This window comes from Hibiscus syriacus, unplaced genomic scaffold, assembly GCF_006381635.1.
Source record: "Hibiscus syriacus cultivar Baekdansim isolate YM2019G1 unplaced genomic scaffold, ASM638163v2 tig00117048_pilon, whole genome shotgun sequence".
NCBI classification, from domain to species: Eukaryota; Viridiplantae; Streptophyta; class Magnoliopsida; order Malvales; family Malvaceae; genus Hibiscus; species Hibiscus syriacus.
In genome coordinates, this window is record NW_024063538.1 from 14,077,430 (window position 1) to 14,095,108 (window position 17,679).

Genomic DNA, 17,679 nt, shown 5'->3' on the forward strand with positions numbered 1-17,679 from the left:
ACTTTGGATGCTGGGATAAAAGTTCCATACTTGGAAAATCTATCGATCACTACCATGATGCTAGAAAATCCATCGGTAACTGGCAGACCGACAATAAAATCCATGGAAAGGCTTTCCCATGGTCTCTCAGGGATTGGCAAAGTCTGCAACAATCCAGTTGGTTTCCTTCTGCTCAATCTTGTCTTGTTGGCACACAAGACATGTCTTCACATAGGCCTCAACATCATTGCCCATGTGCAGCCAGTAATAGTGTTCGGCTCTTAAGGCCAAAGTCCGGTGGATCCCCAGATGTCCTGCCCACTTAGAATCATGACATTCCTTTATAAGCTCCTTTCGCAATCCTTCAAATTGTGACACATAGAGGCGGTGTCCTCGAGCATACAATAAGCCTCACTCGAGCCAAAACTTTCGAGTCTTACCCTCAGTGGAAAGCTCAATCAACGAAGCGGCTATTGGATCATGTGACAACCCCTCCTTGATGCGTTCTCGCATCTGTCCCGTCGGCATACTGACAAACTCCATGTCGTACCTTCGGCTTAAGGCATCGGCTACGAAATTTACTTTCCCAGATTTGTGCTCAAAGGATAAATCAAACTCGGCAAGAAACTCTTGCCATCGAGCCTGCTTCGGCGATAACTTCTTCTGGTTAGGAAGTAACTGTTGGCAACATTGTCGGTAAACACTATGAACTTGGATCCAAGTAAATTATGTCGCCATGTGCGCAAGCAGTGCACAACCGCTGTCATCTCTTTCTCATGGACCGTGTATCGCCTTTCGGGCTCATTTAGCATCCGGCTTTCATAAGCAACCGGCTGTCCTTCTTGTATCAAGACCCCACCAATAGCAACGTCGGATGCATCGGTGAACACTTCAAAGGACTTGGTGTGATCAGGCAGCACCAAGACTGGCTCGCTTATCATAGCAAGCTTGAGTTCGTCAAAGGCACTTTGACACTTCGGGCTCCAATCCCACCTCTTGTCTTTCTTTAATAACTCGGTCAAGGGGGCGGCGATTTTAGAGTATCCTTTGACAAAACGCCGATAATAGTTGGCCAACCCCAAGAATGACCTCAGCTCCGTCACCTTGGTTGGCACCTTCCATTCTTCAATGGCTCGAATCTTGTCCCGATCCATCCAGATCTTGCCACCTCCAACAATGTGGCCAAGGAAAGGGACCTCCTTCTGGGCAAATGAGCACTTCTCCTCTTTAACATAGAGCTCATTGTCTCGCAATACCAAGAACACTTGCCTCAAGTGTTCGACATGCTCCTCCAAAGTCTTGCTATAGATGACGATGTCGTCGAGGTAGACTATAACGAATCGATCCAAAAAGGGTTGTAACACCTTGTTTATCAAGGTACAGAAAGTGGGTGAAGCATTCGTGAGGCCAAAGGGCATCACAAGGTATTCATAAGAACCGTACCTGGTCACGCAGGCTGTCTTCGGTTCATCTCCCTCGGCTATCCTCACTTGGTAATAGCCAGATCGCAAGTCCAACTTGGTGAACCACCTTGCACAACCAAGTTGATCGAACAAGTCCACAATGAGAGAAATCGGATACTTGTTCTTCACGTGAGCTTATTCAAAGCCCGGTAATCGATGCATATCCGCAAGAATCCATCGTGCTTCTTTTGAAATAACACCGGAGCTCCATTTGGGGACTTTGATGGTCGGATGTAACCAGCATCGAGGAGATCCTTCAACTGTCTGCGCATCTCCTCTAGCTCGGGCGGAGCCATTCGGTAAGGGGCTCGAGCAGGTGGCTCCACATTCGGCACAAGTTCAATCTTGTGATCAACCTCCCTCTTTGGAGGCAATTCGGCAGGCATCATGTCTTTGAATTATGTCAAAACGTGGCTTACCACGTCGGGAACATCCTTGGTTGTGGCTGGCTCGTCACACACCAAGACAGCTAGGAAGGTTGGTTCCTCCTTGCGTACCGCCTTCGAGAATTGAATCACGGATAAAACTTTGGCCCCGACTCCTAACCCTCGGCTTACTGGAACTATGCATTATTGCTTTTGATCTAGGATTCACAAGCAATCGGCAAAGGGTACCAGGAAAGCATTGATCCTGTCCAAGAAACTTAAGCCAAGAACAAAATCGAAATCATCAAGAGGAATTACCTTAATGGTTTCTCTTCAGGACCATCCCCCAACGGTTAGCTCGATTCCTTTTACGACCCCCGCAATCGAAACTTCCTCGGCATTCACGGTCTTGATGGAACCATTCGCCTTCTCCACATGAAGTCCAAGTTTCTTGGTAATTGGTTCGGACATGAACAATTCTGAGGCACCGGTGTCCACTAGTGCACTCAATTTTTGGCCAGCAACGTTGACGTCCACGAAAATCAACCCCTTCTTCTTTCGACCCTTCTTGACCTCCATGGTGCTAAGGATGGAGCCAATCTTAAGAGTCTCACTCTCTTCCCCATCTTTCTCCTTGATGGCTGAGAGTTTGTTCTTCTTCGGACAGTCCCTTGCCAAGTGTCCTTGGCCCTTGCAGTTGTAACATTGGATAATCGGCTTGTCTTTCTTATCCAAGTGCTTGCTATTCGATGGCCTTCCTCTGCCACTAGAATCCCTGTCAGATCTAGACGCCCTATCCCTATCGCCACTGCTGCCTCGGAACTTTGGTTTTGGTTTGGAGTCCACACTCTTGACGCCAAGCTCAATGACTGACTCGGTTGTTGTCAAGGCAGTCGAGAGATCCTTGACCCCTCGATGCCTTAGCTCGTTCTTCGCCCATGGTTTTAGCCCATCCAAGAAGGTGAAGAACCCGTCATCTTCACTTAAACTCGGGACTTGGAGACTTACTTCGACAAACTTTCGAACATGCTCCCTCAATGACCCTTCTTGCTTGAGACGCCTCAACTTTGACCGCGCCTCATCTTCGGCATACTCTGGGTAGAATTGTTCCTTGAACTCCGCTTGGAACTCTTCCCATGTTGCGATGGGAGCGGTACCACGCTTCACATCGTTGCATCTACGTCGCCACCACATGAGGGCAACCTCGGATAAGTAAACACTAGCGATGCTTACTTTCTTGGCATTCTCCGTGATGCCTATGGCTGCAAAGTACTGGTCCAGCCTCCAAAGGAAATTCTCGACATCCTGGGCTGACCTGGACCCTTTGAACTTTTCCGGCTTAGAGATGTCGCCCAAGGCTTTGGGTGCAACCGTGGCAACGCCACTTCCGAACGCAGCTTTGCACACCAATAGCTGGGTCTTGAGCAGCTCGACCTCCCTCTTTAATGTTGCCACCTCAGAATAGGAACCCTCGCTCTTGAGTTCCTCAACTTCCTTCCTTAAAGCTACTACCATGGCTTCCAAGGAATTACCTCGATCTGTTGTCTTCACATCCAACCCATTGAGTGAATCCTGAACATCATCCTTAATAGAATCCAATGATTCTAGCTTGTCGAGATCCAATGATCTCAGCCTTTCAAGGTCTACGGACTCTAGTGTGTCCAGCACTCTTTGGGCATCCGCCATGGATCCTTCGAGCCTGGTAACCTTCTCTTGGAGGGATGCGAGAACATCTCTCGATGGTGCTCTCTTCTTTCCAGCATTCCGGGATTCATTTCCATCGGAACCTCCCACATCACCATGTTATGGTGCCACCTCAGTTAGCAAAATAAATTGAACGAGTTGTGAGTAAACAGAACTTACCCGGTTTCGTACCTTCCACCAAACTTGGTCGAAAAGATCGTTGTTTGCCCACAACGACATGCTCTGATACCACTTTTCACGGGGCTATACTGCTGCTAGCAAGCTCGTGCGGCCTTAGACGTTTTCAAGGTCGAAAATCGGCTAAGTGACCCGAACCTTCACTAAGATAGAATGCTTAGAACGTTGGAAAACCCAAAGGAAATGGGGAAACAAAGAGATGGGCGCACAAAGGAAGAAGAGATTTGAGAGTGAATACTAGTTTGTATTTCCCAACTTGAGGTGTGTAAATTAAGGGGGGTGAGCCTCCTTTTATAGTTGGAGTCCCCTACAATGAACGGTTGGGATTAAAATACATCAATGGCTAAGATGAGAGCTCTACACTATTTACAACAAGTGGGCAATGAGTTGGCATCATTATCTTCTAAGATAATGCTAAACAATTATCATGTCTCCAAGGTGGACTGGGTCAGCTCACTTGGGTCTTCTAGAAGGCCCAAAATGTGGTAAAGATAGTCCTTGGCAGCCTTGATTGCATTGAGTTCGGTCATGGGCTGGCGATTTGTGACACTATGCATGACCTTCTGATGCATGCTTGGAGTTTAGGCTACCAATATATCAAGCTTGAAAATAATAATTTTGAGGTTTCTAAGATTTGTAATAATTCGTCTGATGTGTTAGTTGAAACGCCTTGATTTCCAAAGTTCATGAACTACATGATCTTAATTGGGTTATATAGATAGACATATCTGTTGAGAGTAAAACGTTGGTGCGAATAGGGTGGTTGCGTTGAGTCGAGGCGCCTCAATTGGTGCTACTGTCTTAATGGAGTCGCTATTGAAATTGTTTTCTACAATGCTTAAGGATATCCAAGACACTAATTAGTTGTATGTTCACTGTTTTATAAAAAATAAAATAAAAAATTATTTAAAAAAATCGTAAACCATCCCAAAAATTATCTTTGGCATAAAATTCCATGACATTGAATATTGCATTAATTGGGTAGCAACTTGGTAATTTATCCTCTACAATAAAGTTGCACGAGAATTTCATTTGTTAGTGCAGATTGAATTTAGCATTTCTTCATTAAAGTCAAATATTTTCTCACCGGATTTAATTAGGATATTCATTCCATCACTTGTTGGTTGACTAGTCCCATTAGCTTACCAATCAACTCAATTCGATCTCTAAAATGTATTATTAGGATATTAATTATTGTAACCAAAATTAATTAACGCCTAAAATATGTATAACACGAGTTTAGTTATTTTTAAAACATAGAAAATAATAGGATAAACTACTTGTTTAGTACTTAAACTATCAATTTTGTTTTATTTTAGTACCTAGCCTTTCATTTTTTTTTCAAAATCTTACAATTGTTGTTTTATTTTAGTACATCGCTGTTAAAAACCTAAAAGAGAGGTTGATCTACCAAAATAGTTGAATCGGCCAACACCTAGCCCCGTTTCAAGCCTAGTCCAGCCTTATCTTTGACCCTTAGGGAACCGGCCCATAACCACCACTCTCGATGGCCTCCTCTCCAAGCGACGGTTAACTAACAAGGGAGCAGTCGTCTTGTTGGTCTCTTATCTAACCGTGGTGGTTGTGTTCCAAGTCAGACGGTTGAAGGTGAGAGCTCCCCAAAAATCAATATTAGTCGAAGCAAGGGCAAGGGAAATAAAAAGAAACGATACATGAAGGCGGGGTTTTATGTTTCCGGTGATGGAGGCATCAATTGGAAAATTCCCATGGTGAAGATGTTCCCATTGATGGTGAGGACAATATATCTCAAATCTGACCCCATTAGACGATCAACGGCAGCAAATGGAACTGTTTTACTTTGAAGGAGCCAATTTTTTTTTTTTTACAATATCTACGACAAACGACAACGATTCTGGGAAAATGGACTTCTGATTCATGATCAGGAGGTCGATTCGAGCCAGCTGGCGAAGTTTGGTGTTGGCCGGATATCAATGATGGCAGTCGGCGCGGTGGTCATAGATGATCGATTGGTGAAGTACACCCATTGTTGCTGCAGTACTTACCAGTGGAAGGCTACATTAGCTATATCGTTAGTGTTTTTAATAATGGGTACTAAAATGAAACAAACACCAAATGTTAGGCGTGATTTTGAAAAAAATAAAACTTTAGATATTAAGACAAACCAAAACTAATAGTTCAAGTACTAAATGCGTAGTTTACCCAAATAAGTTTTAAAGTTTTGGAATATAGAAATATTCTTATTATATAAATAATTTTTATTACTAAAATTATTTACCGGGATGGTTCTGAATGAATTAAATATAATATTTATTAAAAAAATATTTATAAAAGTATATCATATAAAATATTTAATTTAATCATATTATAGACGTAAGAAAAAATAATTTAACTTTTTAGTATTTTTTTTACTTTTTATTTTGATTTAATTGATTATTGCAAATGAGGTCAAGTATCTAGTCGTTTAAAGTCTAACCAATCAAATTGTCTTTCCTAATTGCAATTGTGGGGTGAAGTTGGTTTAGTGGGCCCGCGTCATATTTTAAAAATTATTATTTTTCAATTGAAAAAAATAAAATTACTATAAGAAATGGTAGAGGGTAGATGGGTTCAAGTATATCTTATAATTATGTTTCGAATTTAAAAAATTAATTTGATGAACCTAAATTTTAATTCAATTTAACTATAAATATTAATAATTTAAATTTATGCAATTCAAAATTCATGTTCATTTAAATTTAAAGTGACCTAAGTTTATAAGAATGCAAAATAATATAAATAAGCAATATTCACATGTAAAATAATATGAATTCTATTGATATTCAACAGGAAAGATAATGGTCGATTGTGATTTATACTTTTAATTTTAAGAGAATCACAATTTAAAACATAAAATTTGGGCATAATGAGCTTTTAGAGCGCAAAGATGAATATTTTTATGGAGAGAAAAAAGAGAAAAAATATCACATTATTTCTAAAATCATAAAATGACGGAGATAAAATGAATTTTTTGCCATATATTTATTATTTTTACAATAAATCTATAATGATTTTAATTTAAAAAAATCGAACAATTAAAATTTATAATGACTTAAAAATCTTAAAACCGAAATGGTTGGGATCCCAAAATGATCGGAGGGGGAGATCCAATAGAAAGTAACAAAGCAGGGGTGGCAAGTAAGTAAGGAAAAGGACGTAGGAGCCACGGCCATTAAGCGTCCGTCCATTCAGATAACCTTTCATCTACGTTTTAAATGCACCTTAATAAATGTATAATACTTTGCTTGTTATATCAGATTTTGTTTCAAGTTAAAGAAGAATTATTCATACATAAATGTTACACTTTAGTTAATTAATTAGAATTTTAAATCAATTTCGTGTCAAAAAAGGAAAATAAAAATAAGATTCTTTCACATAAAGCAAGTATTTCACATTAAACCAAGTCTAGATATTTTTGGCCTAAACTAAAATGTGTGATGGTTAAAATGTTAAAAAAATAGTTTTAAAGTGATAATTTAAACAAATATAAAGGAGTAAATTCGACATTATGCATAAAAGAAAATAAGAGGCAAGGCTGTTAATGTTGGGTTGTGTAAAAAAAAAAAAGAAAAAAAGAAGAAGGATAATTTAACTTTGAACACATTTTGTGTTAATAATTTATCGAGAAAAACAAGGGGTCCCAATTTGCTGTTAAGAGGGGACGGTAATCGGCCGCACAACACGCACTCTTCCTTCTTCTGGTGTTGGTAGGCATCTGTTTCTTTATGTATTGCCTGTTTTCCTTTCAAAGCCTATCTAATTCGATTATATATAGACGTACAAAGGATTAAGTGGTTTGGCTCACAAGCTCTGGCTATGCCTTTGCCTCTTTCTTCTTACTTCTTCCTTCTTCCTTCTTTCATACACGTCTTTGCTTCTTGTATAAAGTTGAAATTTGAAACACAACCTTCATCTTCATCTAACACTTCAAAACTCTTTATTCGTGTATCAGAGAATCAAATACCAGAAAACGGTGAAGCAAGCGAATAGGTACAGTTTCATCCACACACAAAAATCTTTAGCAAGTAAGGATCTTTTCTTTCTGTTTTTTTTTCAAATAATTAGAAAAAGATCTTTCTTTTAATCGGATTTTGTTTTTGTTCATAATCAGACGTATTATATATGCTATATATGAAAGATTGATTAGTTCTGTGGATGACTTGATTCATTCTTCTTTGGGGAGAAGAACATGGTATCTGTAGTTTGGAAGGTAAAGGGGATGGACAAATATTTGAAGAAATGTTCAATTTGGATATGAAGGGTGATCAGCTTTTTTCAACCAATAGATCACGGACCAAGTCTCTTTTATTTTTTAGAAAAAAAAATAATCAAATGATTGTGTGGAGAATAATTCAAGCAAAACATCAACCAAACAGAGAAACCCACTTTTGTTGGGGATCAATTACAGTTCTGGAGCATGTGACTGTCTCTCCTTTTCTTTTGCTCTTTTCATCTCCTTTCACATTTTCTGATTTATTTACTTTTTAAAAAAGGAAATTAAGAAAACTCCCAAATCCTCTCTTTCAACGTGTTTGATCATTGTATAACAAAGTTGCCTTCCTTTTTTCTGTTTGTTCTCAAGTATCTGTCCACCTATCCTTTTCTTATTGGCTCAGTTCCGTTTTCAGGTGCTCTTTTGTCATCCGTTATGCAATACTAGCATAATTTGTTTCTGTGTCAAGGAAAATTAAAATTTCCTTTCTTGGTGAATAAATAAGTAGATAGTGATATAGAAATGAGTTTCTAATTGGGGTTTAGGACTAGGTTCTGCAACTTTTCCTTGTTAGTTGGAGGTGTGTGCATAGGTTATACTGCAGTACAGATTATACTAGGTTCAAAATAGATTTCAAAACTTAACCTTTATGGTTCCAAATCTGAATAGCCTTCAACTATTGCTGCCTGTCACTGTCTTTCGGGGATTTCTTGAACCTAATGGGCAACTGCCTTGTTGATTGATTGATTATGATAAGGCCAAGTGGCAAGTGGTATTTTGGGGTTGGTTTATATATGACCACTTGTGCTTCTTCTATTAGTTTCAGGGTTTTATCTGTGTTAGTGACTTAGTGTTGAGTTTGAAAGTTACCATGTCTTGGAAGATCAAAAAAATATTTGCCTTTTTTAATGCTTTTGTACAAGAAAATCTTGAGAGGCAATGTTTTTAATTATTATGTCAAATCAATTATGGCAGGTTCCTGTTGTATGCATGCTGGTTTGGATTTTAGGTTTTTTAGCTCTCCTGCGCTGACGTTGCTGTAATGGTGGAGGATTCTGTCTTTGCCATATGTTACATTTATTTTTGATGTTTTTCCAGATATAAAGGATACTTGTCATGGATGGATATTCCAGTAAAAGAGCTGCTGATGGGCTTGTTGTACCTGGAAAGGGATCCGGTATCATCTTGAAGGGTCATGTTAATAACACAGAAGGAAGTGGTCAATTTTGCAACCGAATTGGATCCAGTGGCAGGCTGAATTCCTGGAAAGGTACTTCCAGCGGCTGCTCAGAAAAAGCGAAATCTTTGAGGCCTTCTTACCTCTCTTCATCAAACGGCAAGGAAATAGTTGGAAGTTCCTCTAGGGTATACTCTGCAGTTATCAACTCTAGAAAATCCTCTACAAATCCTCAGAAAAAGCTATCATCTCAACTAGAAACAGATTCGTCTGAAACTAATAGTGTTCAGGATGAACCAGAAGTATCAGAGCTCATATCCCCACCTGGAAAGATTCAAAGAGGGTTGCATCCCAAATCTGAAGATGCTGATTCTAGGGAAGTTAGCGTGATGGAAGTTGGTAGCTCTAGTGCGGCATCAAACACAAGACCAAGGAGAAACCTTATTCAGTGTTCTGGGTTGGGAAACCAGGATACTCTTGCTGGTCCATCGGTTACTTTGGTCTCTCGAAGTGCTTCCCAGGCTACTCATGCCAACACAAGCAACGGCTTCAGAAACATAAGATGCAACTCTATTTCTGATGTTCTTCCTTCGGGTTGTTCATCTCCTGCTTCAAGCTTCAGCAGAAGGAAAGATACAGTAAAAAAGAGAACTGCTGGTGGAGAAGGTAGTTCTTCAACCGGGGGAAAGATGTTGGGGGGATCAGCTTTGGAGGGACTGAACAACAGGTATAGTCATGGAGTTCCTATTTCTGATTCAAGGCGAGCCATAAATTGGCCCCCTAATAGTGGTGGTAGTGTTGCTTCTTCAGTTAGGACTCGGAGACCAAGCAGTAGTTATGTCAGAGGGAGACTCCCTAACCAAGAAAATGGGAGTAATTTAACTTTGAATGAGTCCCCTGTAGTCATGCAGCAAGTGCCTCAATGTGATGTTACTGTCGATTTGAGTGCTCCCGTATCCTCAGAAACTAGCTCAACTTCTGCTATTTCTTACTGTCGACCAGGGAGAATAAGTGAGAGTTTACACAGTATCATGCCGTCTATTCCTTCTGACAATGGCATTAACCGCCGTTCGGTGAACCGGGATAGCTTCTGGCGATACAATATGGACGGCATTGCAGAGGTATATTAACAGTATGGTTCAACCTGCTTTTTTCTATACATGGATGTATAACTTTACTGTTATTCATTTATCATCCTATATAACTCAGAGAAGGAATATAGTGTGGTTGCAAATATCTTTTGCCCATTAATAGCTTAAATTATCTGGTGTTAGAAGTTCTATCCAGGGAGAGGCAATATAGAATCATTAGTAGCTTTTTTTATAGTATTCCCGTGTTACTAAAGCTTTGTATGAAACAGTGGTTTTATGTTTACACAGGTTTTATTAACACTTGAGAGGATTGAACAAGATGAAGAGTTGACATATGAGGTAACTAAATTTTGAAGTGTTTCACTTGGCCTGATTGTTCTTTTTTGTTGATTCTGTTTCTGTTGTGCAGCAATTACTTGTTCTAGAGACCAGCTTGTTCCTCAATGGACTGAACTTTTACGACCAACATAGAGACATGAGATTGGATATAGATAACATGTCATATGAGGTTTGTTTTTGTTTCACTATAGTGGTATGAAGTTTGCTTCTTATCTTCCCCACTATATGCTTCTTGTTAAAGTAGTGGTTTGTGTTGGTATAAATATAGGAATTACTAGCATTAGAAGAGAGGATGGGTAACGTGAGCACTGCATTATCTGAAGAAGCAATGTCAAAATGCCTTAAAAAAAGCGTCTATGGGGAAATGCCTTTGGAGAATGCAAAAGTTAGCTGTGAGGTTGAAAAGGCTGATGCGAAATGCAGTATATGTCAGGTACATTGGTTTATGGTATTTAGTTTCCTTAGGTCATCTCTGGATGTGAGTGCAATGGATTTGATTGTGCAGGAAGAGTATTTTGTTGGAGATGAAGTAGGGAGGTTGCAGTGTGAGCATAGCTATCACGTAGAGTGCATACAGCAGTGGTTGGGGTTGAAGAATTGGTGCCCCATTTGCAAAGCATCGGTAGAAGCCATGCAGTCTCCTTGTTCGCCTCATAGCTGAGTTGGAATTTGAATAGAAGAAAGCAAAAGGAAACATGGTTTACGATACAAATCGATGGCTATTCTCTTCTTCAGCTATTTTTATATTTATGATCACATGTAAATATCAAACCCAAACAAATAAGCAGGTGCTCTTAAGTGCTGCATTGGAACACCCAATTCAGTGGTAATAGAAGAAACGTGTATCAAAATACACATTACATTGCTTGTTATATTTAGGGATGAACAATCTAATGTGTTCGTGGAATAAGTTTCATTACTTTTTCTTATCAATCTTGTGTCTGAAAACTAATATTCTAATATCTAGAGCAGCATGGAGTGGAACGACAAGAACAGATAAGGTTTGTTAATACAGAATTTTTCTCATCAAATATTGAGAAACTTTCATCTGTTTCAGTAAACAAGCAATCCTGCTCATCTACAACTTCATTTTAAGGTTTCCAGAATCCAGATAGTCAGACATGGGAATGAAGATTGGATCTACGGAATATTTGCTGAAATTTGCAAGCATTCTGCATACAGATCATAGCAACATGGTTCTACAGCGTCCAAAACACTCCCAGTTAGACCTCAACATCAATTAGTAACTGCTTGACATTCTTATGCAACTCGTAAGTCTTAACTGATGCAGCAGACTTGCCATGTTACTACTACGAAAATACCAACCAATCGTTTGAATTATAATTAATTACAAACAGCAAGTTATAAACTTCACAACATGAGCTTAACGAGTCTTCAGGGGTCATACGGCGGAAATATCTAAATATGGACAATGGACAATTGAATAGATATCGATTTTGTATTAATATTGGAACTCAATAAATTCTCAGAATTTAAAAGTACATACACAGGAATGCTGCTGCTCTTAAATGTGAAATTTTACCTTTCACCAATCTACAGCACAGTATCACTGCAAAACTTTTTGCTTTTCACTTTGGCTGTAAATTACAAGAAAAGCTTGAGATCTGTTGAAATGGCTGTAAACAGCAAAAGCAATTGCTAATCGTAAAACAGAGCAACCAGTTGTAAGCATTTTCTTTTCCAGCACCTTTGTTCAATTGCTCAATAATAATTTATCAGTCCCGGCTCTGCAGCAGGGTTAGAGGCTGCTCACACTCAAACCCATAATTTCATCTTGCGAAGGGCAGAGCTTTATCCAACTCGGCCATCTGGTACATATCAGTAATCGGGAACTGGGAGCTTAAGTGATCAACATTGAACCGATCATTATAAACAAGTTTTGGCGGGGAATTCCTTCTTCAAAGGAATGCAAACAACAATCTTTCTAAACCATCTTTATGCCAAACCATCTCTCAGTTTCACGCAGCTCCGCAACTGCTAGAAGATGCTGCACTGGTCTCTGATGGTCACATGGAGACAAATCCCCGATTTAATGATACTGTCTTCCTCTCCAACCGAAACAACAATCTTTCCATTTGATCCCAGCGGACTAGTCCTATCCCGTATTCCAGACCGACACTGGCAAAACACCATTTGACCATATGTCCGTATTTGGATGCGATCCAGCTCGCTGATGTTCATCTTCTTTAGCAGGACAACTTTTCAGTCTGAACCAAAGATTTCACTGGTGGTGGAGCCATGCATTATTTAAGATTGAATTTATCAACTGATTATGCAGTGGCAGATTCTCCCACCCAAAAATAAATAAATAAATAAAATTGGGATTTGGAGAATTGAAATTGAAGCACAAGAAAAGAGAGCAATGTAAAGTAGCGATGTTCAAAAATACCCGGTTGACTTGATTAGTTGATCCATCAATCCGAATTAAAAAAATCGGATAATTTTCTTTTAAAAAAATCTGACCGGGTCGGGTACCCAGCCACATTTCCCGGGTTGGACCCGGATCACAAAAATTTAATTTGTTCAGTTACCCGGTTACAGAGTACCCGGTTTTATCTTTGCTTGAATATGCGGTCATGATCATCCGCACTGAACTGCGCCCTGTTATTTTCTCTTTTAATCCCAGGTCAGAATCATATAATTTGATCAAAAGTTTTTGAATTGAACAAGAGGTCTGTGTTGATTGTAAGCTCTGTATGGATTCTCACTAATCTTGTTTAATTGTTTTAGTGATGTTCATAATTACATGAAATCAAATTCTAGGTATTTGGTTTTCAAGCATTTTGTTTATTCTCTTTCTTATTTGCTGATTGACCAAATTACGTAAACAAACACTGGTTTTTATGGGTTTGTTCATGTATCTGTTATCCAGTTTATAGATCTGCCAGCTAGCATCCATTGATCCTTGTGTTTAACACCTTCAAATGTTATGGGAGAATCAAGCAGAATTGATTTTGTTTTTCCTTTTGTTTACTCTTGTTACCCAGGGTTGAAGCATTTTTTTAGAGTTTAAAAATCATGAATTTCAGAAGAGGGAATTCAGTGGAGGTTTTAAGAAGAGAAGATGATGATGATCCGTGTGGCTCTCGGTTTACCGGTATCGTCGTTTCAGCCGATGGCGAAAACTATGTTGTTAGGCACAATCTTTTTATGGACCACAGAGGAAAACAAGTGATGGAGAAGCTGCAGAGGAAAACAAATGATAAAAAACCGGGTAACGATTACCCGACCCGAATTACAGCACTTGCAAAATTTGAGTACCCGATTATCGGGTATCCGTAATAATCAGATCGGGACACGGTCCGACCAATCTACTATCCGAAGATTAGGGTATCCGAAATTTTGGTGCCTAAAAACTCAGATACCCGAATTTGAATACCTCTAATGTAAAGCATGTGAATCGGAGGGAATGATGTGGGCTGGCACTCGGCTCTTTTCTCTTGAATAATAATAAATATAATATCTTGAGGTTAGATTTGGTCTTGATTTTGTTTAATTAAAATTCATAATTATATTCATATTAATGTATATCGTTGTCATAAAATATAACATAAATTAAGTGATCAATTATGTTATAAAGTTATAATATATTAAAAGTATTATAAAAATACAAGTGTAGATATTATTGAAGTATTTATAATATAATGAGGGGTAGAATTATAATTATATATAAAAATTAATTCTTAAATCAGCTATATAAAGGAGTTATACAACAACAACAAAACTCTATTCCCATATGTAATGGGGTAAGGAGGAGGTAGGGTAGTAGGCTGCCCCCAACGTCAGGTTGAGAGAAGCTTACGTGTAAGACCTCCGGCAGTCAGAAAATTAAAAATAAAGGTAAAATACAATGCATGTATAAATGAATAAATACATAGTTGAACAGTCTTCATATGCAGAGAATGATACACAGAAGTCATCGATATCAAACTACGAGAAGGAATAAAGTCAAATGGGTTAAAACCTAAACTAAGACAACACTACTCCACTACCCTAGTTTTAAACCTTCATGAAATCTAATGACAGAAACGTATAAAAAGTAGAGGTCAATGGAAATTACTACAAAGGCAATTAAAAAGAAGGCAGAGATGATACACCCTATGTCTGTGACCCCACACCACTCGACTACCCTGGTCCTAAGTCTCCATACTTTTCTATCAGACGTCATGTCCTCGGTAAAGGCTAAATCTTGATTTATTTTCATAATTATTATGGTTTGGTTCTAACAAGTGACACATGTTGAATCATTAAGAATCAACTGATTTTAAGATTTATGATTTATGAGATTAAAACTTTCGTATAAAATTTTTGTATTGATATTGATTTATTAGGTTATTAATCTTTGATCGCTAAATTTTTCAATTCATAATCCATAATCTTTGAGTTTATGTGAAACTGATTTCATTAGATTTTGCGAATAATTGATTTTCAAATTAGGGTAATTCATTGGTATGTTGCAATTCTGCATTATTTGTTTACGAAAATCACATATGATTTCGTGAATATATTCAATACGTGTGTGTGTGTGTATATATATATATATATATATCTGTGTGTGTGGATGTTTGAATTAGGGTAATTATTATTTTTATTGAAGATTTATGAAATATATTCAATGAGTGTGTATTTTACTTTATAGTTCGTTGTTGCCGTATGCAAAACTCTTGATGATTTTACTATTGGAATTTGGATATTATTACCCATGTTTGTGCCGTACAGTTAAGATATTCATATAGTTACAATCAGTTTCAAATTGTGACAGTTTATCAATGTTATTATTATTTTATTGATTCTTATGAAAAATTGCTTTCTCATATCTTGTTTGTATGTGAATGGCTTGAGGAATTGTAATACTCTTAACCCCGTGAGCATACTCAATTACGAATTAAAAATATCACATCAACTTATTAATCACTTGCTAAAATAAAATTGGTTCACATTAAAACTTTTTGATACTTGCTCATTAATTCCCTTTTTCATAAGATTTATAATTCGTTTAACTTAAAATTTAATATTTTGATCTTAAAATCAGATCCAATTTTAGGTAACAATTTGGTAGTTTGATGCTTTATCGTATTAAAAATAATACTACCAAAAACTACGTAGGTAAAAATCCATTTCAATATGATTATAATCATAATTTAAATAATTACATTTCATGCAAAATATTAATTATATCTATTAACATACATACCACTCATACTAATTTATATAATACAACCCGAATTATAAACTAATTTACCTGAGCAACCAAATACATATATTTAATATACATGCCAACTAATTAAGTCAAAAGCAATAAATATCGTACTGATACTGGAATAGATGCGATCCTCAAAAAGTGATGTCTGTTATGCTCCCTACTCTAGTGACTGATATTTTGCTTTACCTACGCATGAAATATTCATATGCTAAGTAACAACTTAGTGAGACATTATTTAAAATAAATTATATCGACGTAAGAATAAATAAATAAATATTTCTTATAGAAAATATCTTATATAAAATATAAGAACATAATAATAGACTGAATAATCTCTTTCTTTAATCAGAAACCTGAAAATATCATTTCAGAATACCCATATTCATTTTCACAGAAAAAATCATTTAAAGAAAGATTTACTTTCATTGAATAAGTCATTCCTGCATATTTCAGAACATTTAGCAAATAACCTAACGTACACAAATGAGAATACTAGGTACACGAGTCAAAATGAGTGTGTGCACAATATGCAGTTGTAACTGCCAGAACAAAACGTACCGTTGGTGCTAGAACACACAAATAGTGCAAAATATATGTACATGATGGTACCAGAATGCACTTATAGTGCAAAAATATAGAATCACTCAACCTCATGGCTTCCAATCGTACCATTAACTCTTAATGCACAGATAATGAGCTTTATAATCATAACCAAATTTCAATTGCAATTCAAAGATAACCATAACATAAATAAAAAGTGATTGAACAATTCATTCCCGAAATCATTCTTAAACTATTTAAAAAATGTTAATAAAGAATAATAAAATACATATTCAATTTATTTGAAAACAATAGAATAAGTAAGCATGCACTCACCTTACATGTCGCACTAACCGACTCTTACTTCGATGTCCTTACTCGATTACTTTTTCCTTAACCTTTGGTTCACTTTGATCACACTTGTGTTGAGTAACTAAACAGAATAACATTTACAGCACACATACATTTCAAAGCATATGTTAGTAATATACTAACATAAGCAAAAAATGTAGTAACTTAAATCGTAAAATTTCATTCTATACTTATTCGATACTAAACATAGCTACTAACTTTAATATTCTAAAAACCACACTTCAAGTTCTTCATTATTCAAATTCTCCAATCACTTCCAAACTTGCATAATTTGTAACACCCCAAACCCGTATCCGAGCCGGATACGAATCCGAGGTGTCACATTGATTAGTCCAAGCATGTACTTTTATAAAAACCATAGAAAATTTAAAACTTCCTTTCTATAAAGTTAATATTTTACATAAACAAGTTTAAAACATTATCAAACTCCATCAGAGCGTACATTCATAATAACTTGGTTTACATGCCAACATACTAATTTACATAACAGAACATACTTTACAAATATTTTTGATCTGAACTTTGAGCAGATATATACTGCTCTGCTGATCCGAATCTTAATCTTCTGACTTATCCACACCTACGTGAAGACACTTACACGCTAAGTCATAGACTTAGTGAGACATGCAAATACATAAAGTAAACTAACAAATGCATGTATATATGTGTGTATATATCTCATGTAACACAACATCATACCATACTCACTAACCTATACAGATCTTGTTATTCCTATCAATAATAACCTCATATCATTATCCATATTATCTTTATTACTACCTCTTAGTTATCTATTCTTACACTTAACATTCTTACTATCATATATCACACATATTACTTCATATTGCAACTACACATATGCACTCATTATTATTATCCTCATTCCTATTATCATATGATATCCAACTTATCATTTGTATACATCCCATAACACATATATCATTTCAAAAAAGAGTACACATATTATCATAGCAAGTTATTTATTTCTTTAGAACCCATGTATACTTTTGAGAACTG

The 17,679-nt window shown here is 37.0% G+C and overlaps 1 protein-coding gene across 3 annotated transcripts in view; it reads left to right on the forward strand.

Annotated features, from left to right (window-relative positions):
* The first annotated feature begins 7,510 nt into the window (after nt 1-7,510).
* Nucleotides 7,511-17,679, forward strand: part of LOC120197731 (E3 ubiquitin-protein ligase MBR2-like) — a 29,186-nt gene continuing 19,017 nt past the window's right edge. The window contains exons 1-6 of one of the 3 annotated variants that reach the window (XM_039199148.1): nt 7,511-7,731; nt 9,018-10,217; nt 10,476-10,526; nt 10,597-10,695; nt 10,795-10,959; nt 11,032-11,224. In XM_039199148.1, the coding sequence (XP_039055079.1) occupies nt 9,036-10,217; nt 10,476-10,526; nt 10,597-10,695; nt 10,795-10,959; nt 11,032-11,187 (1,653 nt within the window). In that variant the 5' untranslated portion in view covers nt 7,511-7,731; nt 9,018-9,035 and the 3' untranslated portion in view covers nt 11,188-11,224. Of the gene's footprint in view, nt 7,732-9,017; nt 10,218-10,475; nt 10,527-10,596; nt 10,696-10,794; nt 10,960-11,031; nt 11,427-17,679 lie in introns of those variants that run through there. The other 2 variants (XM_039199146.1, XM_039199147.1) reach the window with 2 other exon arrangements.